Source organism: Grammomys surdaster, unplaced genomic scaffold, assembly GCF_004785775.1.
Source record: "Grammomys surdaster isolate TR1022 unplaced genomic scaffold, NIH_TR_1.0 126278, whole genome shotgun sequence".
Lineage (NCBI taxonomy): Eukaryota > Metazoa > Chordata > Mammalia > Rodentia > Muridae > Grammomys > Grammomys surdaster.
This window is the reverse complement of record NW_021621078.1, coordinates 7,747,732-7,760,432: the sequence shown is the minus strand read 5'-3', so window position 1 is coordinate 7,760,432 and position 12,701 is coordinate 7,747,732. Positions and strand designations below refer to the sequence as shown.

The 12,701-nt window shown below is 46.2% G+C and overlaps 1 protein-coding gene across 4 annotated transcripts in view; it reads left to right on the top strand.

Moving 5' to 3' along the window:
* The window catches only part of Smg6 (SMG6 nonsense mediated mRNA decay factor), a 229,827-nt gene that overhangs the window by 205,948 nt on the left and 11,178 nt on the right, over positions 1-12,701 (top strand). For all 4 annotated transcript variants that reach the window (XM_028759168.1, XM_028759169.1, XM_028759170.1 and 1 more), the window contains one exon: positions 3,176-3,322. In XM_028759168.1, coding sequence (XP_028615001.1) covers positions 3,176-3,322 — 147 coding nt within the window. The remainder of the gene's footprint in view (positions 1-3,175; positions 3,323-12,701) is intronic.

The following is a 12,701-nucleotide window of genomic DNA, read 5'->3' as shown; positions in this document are numbered from 1 at the left end:
CTCCCTCCTGCACATCCTGATGTGATTAAGGAATTCTCCTCTTGTTTGTTTGCCCTTGATTGTTCCTGTAGCCCTTGCTTCACTCCAGTCTCTCTCTGTCTCTGTCTCTGTTTCTGTCTCTCTCTCTCTCTCTCCCTCTCCCCCTCCTTCTCTCCCTCCATTTCGAGTGTGTGTGTGTGTGTCCACGCACATGCGTGTGGGCACATGTTTGCCTATGTACCCACCCTTATACCCCTGCAGCCCTCCTTGGCATTTCCCCTTGTGTGCATCTATGTCTTTCTGGGATGATCTCTGATGGTTGTGTGTATGTACCCAGTTTGTCAGTGGAAATGAACATTGCTATCTACACACACTCCTGAGGTCTGTGGACTGGGAGTCTGTGTGACTGTGGTAGAGATGGAGCGTGTGTACATTTAGCATCACTGGCAGCCTCCTTGCTGTTTATCTGGGTGTGGGGAACTCTGTGGGAGTATACACATCTCACTTTTGCCTGAAGGTTGGCTCTTTTCTTCTCTTTACCCCATAATATTAAAGACGAGGGTCTTAGGTAAAAAGAAACATAGGATGGAGGGAAGGGACGGAAGCAATTCTAGCCAGAGGCCAGGTCACCCATAGGCCAACACAGTCATTTGGCCCGCAGCAGTCTCAAGCGCCCGGTGGAGCAGGGCGGGGTACAGGGTTGAAATCAGCAACAGGCCAAGGAAGCCAGATGTCAGCTGGAAGCTGTCGTTTAGGATCTCAGGCAGTGATAGAGTGGCCACCTTTGGAACAGAGTCTTCAGAGAAGCAGTCTTGGCCTGACTTCATTAGGATAGCTGGAGAACTCCACCCCATGCCTGATGACACAGGGTTTAGCTTCCAGAACAGAGGTGGTTCCAGGGCTATAGCTAAGCCCACGATTCCAGACTCTCTAGATGAAACCTGGGCAGAGAATAAAGGGAAAGAATGAGCTGTCAGCATGGGAGGAGAGAGTGGAGTTACCAGAGCCATTGGGGTGTCCAACTTTAGCAAGCAGAACAGTGGCCCTGCAGCTCTAGACACAGTGTGGGAAACACAGGCCCATGATGTCCATACTTCTCTCCTTTATCTCTCCCATACTAAAAGGCTAAAAAAACTAGGCAGTGGAGAATAAGCAAAGGCAGCTCTCCAGCATGACTATAAGAGATGCCTCTGAACATCTAAGACTGGCAGCACAAGCCTCGCTAGGCAAAGAGGTTCTCCTCCAACCCTAGAAGGAGTGCCCACAGGTACTGGATCAGGTACCTCTGCTGCCTGATCTACTTGTACTACACGACTCTCCTTCTGAGGCTTACTGACCAGAGAAAGGTTCGTGACCTACACCAGGCTGCCCACTTCTTCCTTTTCCCACGAGTCTCCTGGGTTCCTTTATGTTAGTGGTCCCTGGGAAATCCTACTTACCCTGTTCTGTGTAATTTCATAACCCTGCACTTCCTTGTTTGTTATGAGAGCTGAGCAAACCTCAGACAAGCTTCTCTGACCCTCCTTTGACCTCAGTCCTGTTCACTCCAAACCAGTGCTAAATTAACTGTTCATCCCTGGTTAGAGTAAGCAAGAACACTCTTCCTCCGTGAGCCAACAGGCATCTTGTTGCACTTGTTCTTGTCCAGGTTAACCCTGTGAGCAAGGAAATAAATGTGAAATAGTCTTCCTCTTCATAGCCTCCTCTTCATAGCCAGGTGTTGATAAGTAAGTGGTGCTTGTGGACAGCACCCTAAACCCCCTCAGACCTCTCAGGACAGTTAAAGATTTTCAAGATTTTATCCTTACCATCTCCCAAGACTAGTTGGAAGAGGTATGGGTGGTGGTGGACATGGGAGGTGGGATGTCATTGGACACCTTCCTTTGTAACAGGACAAATTTGTAGTTCTTGGGGATACTGCCAAACCACCCACCTTCCTTAGATGTCCTCATCAGCTTATCTACACTTGTTAACTACTCCTCACCAAGAGAATCCCAGTCTATCTAAATAGGGCCAGGCCTGACAAAGCTGAGCCACCAAGGGCTGTATCTGAGCTTGCTCTCTCAATTCAGAACTCCAGCCCTGCAGGTTTGTGTATTGTGATTGGTAAGAGCAGACATGGGAGTCAGACTCACTTGAATTTGAATCCCTGCTCTGCTTCCTGCCACCTCTCTGACTCTCTGACAGGCTATTTTATTCTAAACTTCTTATTTATAAAGTGCAGATGGTAATAGCTATTGTGCAGGCCATTGTGAGAATTAAAAGAGTTAACGTATGAAAAACACATAGCTGGGTACACAGCCCATAAAAAGCACTGAGTAGCTAGTAGCTGTCAATGTAGTCATCATTCTGTTAGAATTACAAGAATCTTCCTTCTCCTGTTGAATCACTCCCTCTGTTCCTCTTGTAGCCCCATCCCCTCGGGCAGCTGTATGTTCTCTCCTGACCAAGGCCAAAAGTGAGCGAGTGAGGAGTGGAGCTAGGACCACCCGGGGAGCAGGGGCTGCTGAGAACCAAGTCTGCAAGGGAGGAAGTGCCATCCCTGGGGAAGGCTCGCTCCATCAGCCTGGCAAGAAGGCTCCTTAAGCTAGCCAGCCACCTCCTACTTACTCTGCCTAAGCCCTTGGAGGGCAGCTGAGCAAGGCCATGTTATGTGAATTTTTTAATGGGGCCCAGAAGCCCCTGCACTACCAGGCTGTCGTCTTAAAAGGAAATCAGGGCAAGGTCGATAGAGCTGCAGCATCTGCTCTTGATACTGTCTGGGGCAAGGGAACTTCCTTGCTTAACTCCCAGATGTTGCAGAGTTGATTCCTATCAAATTATTAGCACGAATTAGATTTAAATTGAGCAGTTCAACTTTCTCTATTGTTTACTCTTTGAATCATTTGTAATTTCAAAATGAAACCAAGTCCAAAGTTTATGTTGAATGTGTGCAAGGGAGAACAAGGACTGTGAACACAAGCATGCAAGTGAATATATTGATTATGAGTAACATAGGTATGAGTGTGTAAGAAAAGCTCTAGCATGTAGGTACAGTTTCGGGGGAAGAATCACTACTCCTACCAACACACTCCAGGGAACCCTTGGCAAAGAATGCTCCCCCCATGGGGTAGGGAGCTAAATGACAGAGAGTGAATCTGCTAAATCTCATGGCTCATGAGCTCTTCGTTCTCCTTGTCTATGTCTTTACCCCAAGGAAGAAGATGTGGTGATTGAAGACTTTGAGGAAGATTCAGAGGCTGAAGGCAGTGGGGGTGAGGATGACATCAGGGAACTTCGAGCCAAGAAGCTGGCTCTAGCAAGGAAGATAGCCGAGCAGCAGCGTCGCCAAGAAAAGATCCAGGTAAAGCCTCACTGGAGAAGCTGATTCCCACTGAGGAATGTGGCTGTGCAGGGCATGGAATGGTGTGAGCAGGAGTGGTAGGGGACCCTGTTATTACATTCAGGTTGTAAGTTCTACGGCAGGGCAGCACTTTTCCTGTGAAACTCTGTCAACACCACACATGCAGTCTTTGATACAATGTAAGGGATTCATCTTTCACCATATGTAGATCTTCGTGGGATACACTCCTCCTTGTGGGATTAGAATGCCGTAACCTCAGGCTGCCTATCTGGGTTCCCAGGTATTGGGAGAACCCACTTTGGACAGAGTACTCTCCACATCTTCCCAGGTAGATGCTACCTAATCTACATTCACAGTTACCTCACTGTCAGCCCTCTTGGAAGCCCAAACCTTCATTTCTAGCAAGTTTTTCTCTTTGGCTGTCCAAGATCTGTATCTTTGTACTAAGTTCTTGTTTCTCCAAGCAACTTAAGCTTCCTTTATAGACTCTGCACATGGGGAGCATTTGCCTCACTCTCTGGCATGTGTCTTTAGATCTCTCTATAGGCGTGTGTGTCTTTAGGTCTTTCTTCAGATGTTCCCCTCATCTCCCTCCTACCCCTCTCTTTCCCATCTATCCCTTTCTCATACCACTTGCCCCCCAATGCCTCCCTCTGTCCATTTTGAGACAAGGTCTGTGTAGCCCTGGCTGGCCTGTTACTCACTATGTATACCAGGATGGCCTTAAATTCACAGAGTCCACTTGCCTCTACATCCATAGGACCTCCAAAGGCAGGTGTTACCACTCCTGGCAAGCAAATTTGATATAATTCATGTTCAGACATCTATCTAGCCTTATAGCACTAAGCAAATTATTTAACTTTAAAGAGCATATTTCTTCATCTACAAAGTGGGATGGTAGTATCTCTGTTTTACTGTCCCCATGAGACACTGCCACAAAAGTTCTTAGCATACAAGTATTCCCTTTGTCTAATATTAGTCTCATCCCCTGCCCAGGAGAGCAATACTTTTAGACATACCCATGTCCTACTGCTACTAGGATCCAGCATGCAATACCTCTTCATGCTTGCCTGTTGTAATGTGGCTGCCTGTACAAACCTGTCGTGAGTCTGACTATAAACCTCTCTGTGGCCCAAAGAACAGCATCATCTTCATGTTTCTCTTTCTGCCCTTTTCTTTCTCACCATCAGTCCTCACAAAAGTCCTATCTCAAGTCCTTACCTCCTCAGTCTTGACACTGAGTCCAGCTGTTAAAGAAACTACTGCCGGGGGCCAGAGGGCGGGGGGGGGATTATATATGAATATATATATACTATTATATATAATATATGATTATATATGAATATAGTATTATATACTGCCAGAATTACCTAGGACCTGTTTTTACCAAACTTGGTCCAGCTGTGAATGGTGGTGTGAAGCCTGTAATTCCAGCACTTGGGATGTGGAGGTAAGGTTCCAAAGCCATGAAGGGTAGTGGTGGCACACACCTTTAATCCCAGCACTTGGGAGGCAGAGGCAGGCGGATTTCTGAGTTCGAGGCCAGCCTAGTCTACAGAATGAGTTCCAGGACAGCCAGGGCTACACAGCGAAACCCTGTCTTGAAAAACAAACAAACAAAAAGATTTCAAAGCCATCCTCAGCTACAAGACAAGTTCAAAGCTGGCCTGAGCTACATAAAACCCACTCTTAAAAAACAAAAACAAAACATAGTCCCCATTATTATAGTTAACTTCTTTATAACTTTGGGTTCTTATGCCTGTCTCCTCCAACCTCCCTTTCACACAGTAAGTACACTGTCGTCTTCTCTGGTACTCAGAGCTACTTTCCCAGACTACTTCACCATTTTTTTTAACTCCTCCATCCTTCCTATTGTTTTTTAGTCTAGCAAGCTGAATTGGTAGTTAACAGAAATTTTTGGTTGACTTCTTTGATGGTAGCAAGTAGAACATCATCTTAAATTCTACCATGGCCTTTTACAAACCATGCTGTCCAGTTTCTTCTCATGTCCTGTTTGTTCATTCACTCCTCCTCTCCCTCTAGGTATCATTGCACTCTACCCTAGTTCAGGGACTTGTTGAACCATAACAACGAGGCTCCTGCATTGTATAGCTCCAGAGGGTGCCACTGACTTTATAATCTGGGAATGGACCCTCTTGGGCTTACATAGTACTCAGTCTGCCACCAGGTTCACTCACACTGTGACCCCACAATCCCATGGAGAGCCAGCCATTCCTCTACTCTGAAACTATCACTGCCTAGCTTGGCTAGTGAGATAAAGCTTAATTTCTTCTAATAAGGCTTGTGTGACCCCACAATCCCATGGAGAGCCAGCCATTCCTCTGCTCTGAAACTATCACTGCCTAGCTTGGCTAGTGAGATAAAGCTTAATTTCTTCTAATAAGGCTTAGGCTTAGGCTTAAGCTTAGCCTTAGGCTTCTGATCTACTCCAAGTATGCTTTTCCTCCTTTGTGTCCCATTCACAAATGTCTCCTCCCTGTGAGACATTAGTACCTAACAGTTGGACACTGGGCAACGTGGTCAACTTCTATGAACATGTTTCTAAATCTGTAAAGTAAACTCAGCACAGCACCTGCCTCATAGCTGCTGTACATCCTTAGGATGAGTGTATCAAGTGTCTCTCCAGCCATTAAGACTCCTGCCCAGACCGTGACATAACCTTCCTCTCTACTCACTGCCTTCTACTCTGCCCTTCCCTACTTTTAGATCTTTGTTGAGTCTGTCTCTCAATCCAAAGGGCTCTTTTTCTGTTCCACGTTTCCTGTTACCTGTTGAAATTCTATTTTCCCTGCATTCCCCAATGAAACTCCATCTCCCCAGTGAAGCCTTCCCTGATTTCTCCCAGGAGGCTATTGTCTCTGTGCTCTAGGGTTCCTGTACAGTTGATTTATACCTCATTTGTAGGACTGCTATCATGTCTCATATTACAGTTATTTGTGGGCCTTTCCCCCCACAGTACTATGAATTCCTAGGAATCAGGGACAATGTTCTCAGCTCAGTTTAGCAAGTGGTTCTGAGCACTGACTCTCCTAATGGCTGGGATGTACAAACCTGGGGGTCGAAGGGCAAATGAGATGACATTTCAGAGCAAACCATATAGTATAGAAGATATTCTTTTGTTTGTTTATTCTTTTGCTTGCTTGCTTGTTTTTTGATTTCGAGACAGGGTTTCTCAGTGTAGCCCTGGCTGTCCTGGAACTCACTCATTAGACCAGGCTGGCCTATCTCAGAAATCCGCCTGCCTCTGACTCCAGAGAACTTGACTTAAAGGTGTGTGCCACCAACTGCCCTGTGAGAAGCTATTATTGAACAAGTGATTTGGCATGTGAATGAGGTCTTTTACAAGATCACTGGATGTGGTGACAGATGTCTTTAATACCAGCATACAGGAGACAGAGGCAGGCAGATATCTCTGTAAGTTTGAGACCAGCTTAGTCTACATAGCAAATCCCAAAACAACTAGAGCTACATAGTGAGATCTTGTCTCAAAAAGCAAAAAAGATCAAGTACAGGGCTAGCAAGATGGCTTAGCAGGTAAAGGCACTTATCACCCACCAAGTGTGATAATCCGAGTTCAATTTCCAGGACTCATATGTTAGAAGGAGAGAACTGACTCCTGAAAGTTGTCCTCTGATACATGCTATAACACATGCACCTACTCCCTCCACCACACATGATAGATAGGAAGGAAGGAAGGAAGGAAGGAAGGAAGGAAGGAAGGAAGGAAAGAAGGAAATTGTTTTTGACTAGGTACAAACAAGCCTGGGTAATACCATATATATTGAAGCTCAAGAGGCTTAGGCAGGAAGGTTGTAAGTTCAAGGCCAGAGCTGGACAGTACAATGAGGTGAAGTATGTAGGTTGGGCTACATAGACCCTCCTGAGATGGGAGAAGGACGCTGTGAGAACACATGCCATAGCAGCTCCATCTTCTGCCACAGTACACTGTCCAGGTTGGCCATGCAAGCAGTAAGCAGTCCTGACAACTGGAGGCCTAATATAAGACATAACTGCAGGGCCGCTGACTATCTGTGTCCCACAGATTTGTTCAGAGGAGGATGCTGTGGCCCCTTTAAGAACAGGCCCCACATGCACTGCTGTTGGCGGCCCTGCCTCCTGTCAACCTCCTTCCTCCAGCCCCATAGCCACAGGAGGATTTCTCAGCAGAGGAAAAATTCCCCCTTTTACCTCCCCCTTCTCTTTAATGCCCGGGGCCCTTCACTTCCATAATTCTTCATTTTCCAGCCTTGAACGTAAGCCAGACACATCTGTCTGGCCATATGCGTGAACCCTGGAGTCTGTGCCGAGGTAGCTGTAAAACAGGGCCGGTGAAGGCCCTTCTGGGAGAGCACACACATGTGTGTGCCCTCAGGCCATTGGCTCCATGCCCAGAACCACGGGGCCTCAGTGCTTCAAACCCGTGTTAACCTTCTCTATTTTTCCTCTTTTTGTTTAATTTAAGGGGGAAAATCCCAAGGAAAAGGTATAAATTGTCCTGGGAGTAGGGGAGAGGCTCCTAGCTAGAGAGACCATTATTGTTGGCAGGTACCTGGGTCACACTAATACAATAAGGAAGAAAGGAGCATCCAGTGAATTAAGATTGGAGAGATGGGCTGTAAATTACACTGCTCTGAACTCCATCAGTCTCCAGGGTGTTAACCGAGAGGTGTAAGGCAGGTCCCCAGCTCCCAGCGCCTTTTACAGATACAGCAAAACAGGAACCACACATGTTTGGGGAAGGGGATATGAAGATGGGGTTGAACAAAAGCCCCCTTGCCCCAGGATGCCTATAAAGTCCAAGTGAGATCTGGGGCTGTAGCCACACCTCCACTTCCCTGCTCCTACATAGACCCTTGGGCCTCAGACTCATCTGTGGAGATGGGGGAGGTGAGGCCTGGCCTCCTTCTGCAGCCTGTCCCTCCCTGCTTCCGGGACTGCACAGAGGCTGGTGAGTGGGGCCGACTAGAGGTCAGAAAAGGGGTGTGGGGAGCTCCCAGGGCCTGTGCAGCTGGAACTGCAGAGCCCAGCTAGGCCCCTAGGTGTGAGGAGTGCCAAATCCACCCACCCAGGGCTTTGAGACCACACGCTCTGGCATAACCCAGGCCTTGCCTTGTTGCCTATGATGTTGCTTCCTACTGTATCAATCCTGTCTACCTCACTGCTTTCTACCTGTGTTTTTATTTGTATTGCCATTCTTGGGAGAGGTCCAGAGTCCTTAGCAAGATACATAATTTGTCTGGGAAGTTGGTCAGATGATTTCATTTCTAACCAAGCACCTAAGGGCCAAAGAGTCACTAAAAAGCCTCCTCTAGGCACTCAGGAGGCATGGCCTGTTGGCACCTCATACTGTCCTGGCCCTGTGAATCTCCTGCCTCCTCTCCTGATTCCATGAGGCTCTCCTGTGATTTGTGCTGCTGTTGGGCGGGGTCAGGTTTCCTGAGCAGTTGCAAACATCCCACCTGAAACATAACAGGCTCTTCCTCTGGCCACAGCTATTGTTTCCCTCTGCATTATGGCCACAGTCTTGCTCTGTAGCCAGCAATGACATGTGTTCTGAAAATAGCTTCACTCCACTGTCCCCTTCCCACCCACCCACCCTCCTGAAGATGTAGTCACTCCTTTGTGGGAGCCCCAGGAGTTTCACTCTAAATATAGCCACAGTCCATTCACACTGCCACCCAGCCTGGGACAGAGTTGGGGAGGGGGGGGCGCATTGTGGAACAATGGGGTATACACAGAACACCCCACACGCACACACACCTGTATGGAAGGAAGCTAGCGGAAGGCAGACACTCAACCCTGGCTCCTAGCTGTCGGAGACATTGTGAGGGCCAGAACACTACCAGTCTAGGGGCACGTTCACCTTTGATGGAAAGCACATCAGTCTGCAGAGCTGGGTACCGTCCAAGCATGTCCCAGCCTCTCAGCATACCATGGTGCTAGAGCTCCAAATGACTCTAGCCACTGCTGCCTCATTGGCTCCTACAGCATCCAGAGTTCTGTCTTACCCCTGTATCCCAGAATGGTCAAGCCTTTGGGCTGAATCACCTGGCTACTCTTTTAGAGAACCTGAGTTTTATTCCCAGCACCCACATGGCATCTCATAATTGTTTGTAACTCCAATTCCAGAGGATTTGACACCCTGCAATACCCACCATGGGCACTGTACAAGCACATGGTACACAGCCCATACATGCAGGTAAACAATTTATGCAAATTTTCATTAAAATTTTTTAACTCATCTGAGTTTTCTTTAAAGTATTATTTAGTGGATGAGACTGTGTGGTTGAGTTCATTGAGCTCCTGTAATAGTTAGGCCCTAGGAGCCCTATATTAAGTCCTGATGTGCCGGGCGGTAGTGGCGCACGCCTTTAATCCCAGCACTTGGGAGGCAGAGGCAGGTGGATTTCTGAGTTTGAGGCCAGCCTGGTCTACCGAGTGAGTTCCAGGACAGCCAGGGCAACACAGAGAAACCCTGTCTCAAAAAAAAAAAAAAAAGTCCCAATGTGCCTGTGACCCCCAGCTCAACTGGGAAGATAACTTGAGTTCAGGATTTCACAAACAGCCTAAGCAACAGAGGGACCCTATGTTTGTTTGTTTGGTTTGTTTGTTTGTTTGTTTGTTTGTTTGTTTTGAGACAGAGTCTTACTCTGTAGCCTTGGGTAGGCTAGAACTTGCTGTATAGACCAGGCTGACCTTGGATTTACAAAGATTAGCCTGTCTCTGCCTGTTGAGTGCTGGGATTCAACAGGCCACTACATCTTGCAGCAATCTGGTCATTGGAGAGGGTGCAAGCAAAAGTCATCTTAATTTTTTTTAAAGTAAATATGCTTCTTTATCTTTTTGTTTTCTTGTGGTTTTGTTTTTTAGAGACAGCTAGCCTCAAGCTCAAGACAGTCCTCATATATATTTTTTCCCATCCCAAGTATGGGATTATGAGCATGTACCACACCTGGCTTAAGCATCTGTTCATCCCTGTGATGCTTTTGGACATCCAGAAAAGGGGCTCTTTTTTGTTTGTTTGTTTGTTTGGTTGGTTGGTTGGTTGGTTTTTTGGTTTTTCGAGACGGAGTTTCTCTGTGTAGCCCTGGCTGTCCTGGAACTCGCTCTGTAGACCAGGCTGGCCTCGAACTCAGAAATCTGCCTGCCTCTGCCTCCCAAGTGCTGGGATTAAAGGCGTGCGCCACCACTGCCCGGCTCAGAAAAGGGGCTCTTAAGACATTCTCAGGAGAAGCTTTCAGCAGCCCCCATGCGCCATCTTGCCACTCTTACTTTTTGTCTTCTCCCTTTTCTTTCATTTACAATCCAGGTAATTTTGAAAAATAGATAGTACTGTCAGGCACAATTGTGTGCTTGTAATTCCCACTACTCAGGAAGCTGAGGCGACAGATCATATGCATGAGGCATACCTGTGCAATAGAGTGAAGCCCTGTCAAAAAAGGAATAAAGATTGTTCAGCAATTTTAAGAGTCCTGCTTAAGGGGCTGGAGAGATGCAGCAGTTAAGAGTACCATCTGTTCTTCCAGAGGTCCTGAGTTCAATTTGCAGCAACCACATGGTAGCTTACAACCATCTATAATGAGTTCTGATGCCCTCTTCTGGCCTGCAGGTAGAACTTTCATATATGTAAAATAAATAAATATTAAAAAAAAAAAAGTACTGCTCGAGCTATGTGGTGGTGGTGACTTCAGGCCTTTAATCCCAGCATTTGGAAGGCAGAAGTAGGTGAATTTCTTGAATTCTAGGCTAGCCTGGTCTATAGAGAGAGTTCCAGGACATCAAAGGCTACACACACACACAAAAAGCCCTGTATCCAAAAAAAAAAAAAAAAATTAACAACTAATGAAAAAAAAAAGGCCGGTTTGCCCCCCCCCCCAAAAAAAAAATTAACAACTAATGAAAATCAGAAGTATCATTTTTCTCTTAAAAGACAAGGATGGGCCTAGGGAGCTCCCTCACTGGGTAAAGCACTTACTCCTCAAGCATAGTGAGTTAGAATCCCCAGCATCCACATAAAAAGCAAAACACTGGGCTGGAGAGATGGCTCAGTGGTTAAGAGCACTGACTGCTCTTCTAGAGGTCCTGAGCTCAATTCCCAACAACCACATGGTGGCTCATAGCCATCTGTAAAGAGATCTGATTCCCTCTTCTGGTGTGTCCAAAGATAGCTACAGTGTGATCATATACATAAAATAAATAAATTTTTAAAAAAATAAAAAGCAGGACACATCTACATAATACCTGTAACCCTAATGTGAGGGGAAGAACAGATCAGGTGGACCCTGGGAGTCTGCTGCCTGGCCAGCCTTCCTGAAACACCAAGTTTCCACTTTAGAGAGACCCTGTCTCTAGACAAAGTGGAAAACCATGGAGAAAGATACCTGGATGTCTTGCTGTAGCCTTTGTATATGAATGCATGGGCACATATATCCCTAAACATACATACATATATATCATGTGCACCAAAAAAGAGAAAGTCTCAATCTGCTGTCCTGGCTGGCCTTGAACTTATGGATGGGTTCAGGTGATCCTCTTGACTTAGTCTCCCAGGTAAGTTGGGATTACATGCATATATCTGTACCCAGCTGCTGTTAGTCTCACAATAAAAATTAATACTCCTGGGACTGGAAAGATGGCTCAGCAGTTAAGAGCATATAACTGTACTTCCAGAGTATCTGAGTTCACAGCAACTATAGGCTCACAACTGTCAGCCACTCCAACACCTGTGGCCCCCGTTGGTACCTGCACACATTAACACATACATGCATACACACACATGATTACAAATAATAAAAAAATAAGTTCTTAAAAAGAAGTAAATATTCCTGTACCCCCTTTCCTATTTCCAGTTTGCTGGTGTCTTTGATGCCCACTCAGATGCACAGAATGTAAAAGAGAGTTATACAGGAGAGAGTAGAAATTGTCATTGTCATTACTAAGTTGTGTCAGGAACAAAGTTAGGTACTCTGTGACATGCAAGGTAAATGTGGAAGTTTGCCATGTTATAAAACCTCTCGTTTGTGGTAATGATATTACTCTGAATACAGAGCCTATGTGATTCCATCACCCTTTGAAAGAAAGGAAGCAGCTACACTGTGCATGAATCTTCAGAAGAAAGACTTAAACCCTCTACTTGGTGTGGCGACCATGTTACATGATCAGCTGTGCACCTTCTGTGTCAGCCAATTGTGTCTCTGTTTTCATTGGGTTAGCATTGTAAAATCGTCTCACTTTAACTTGTAAAAGAACCTTTCTAGAGACACAACCAATCAGCTGCTTCAGCTATTGGATACCATGTCTCTTTCCCAGTTGTCGGTCAGTTTGTTCCAGAAAGCTCCTGTTGCTCAGAGGTAATTGG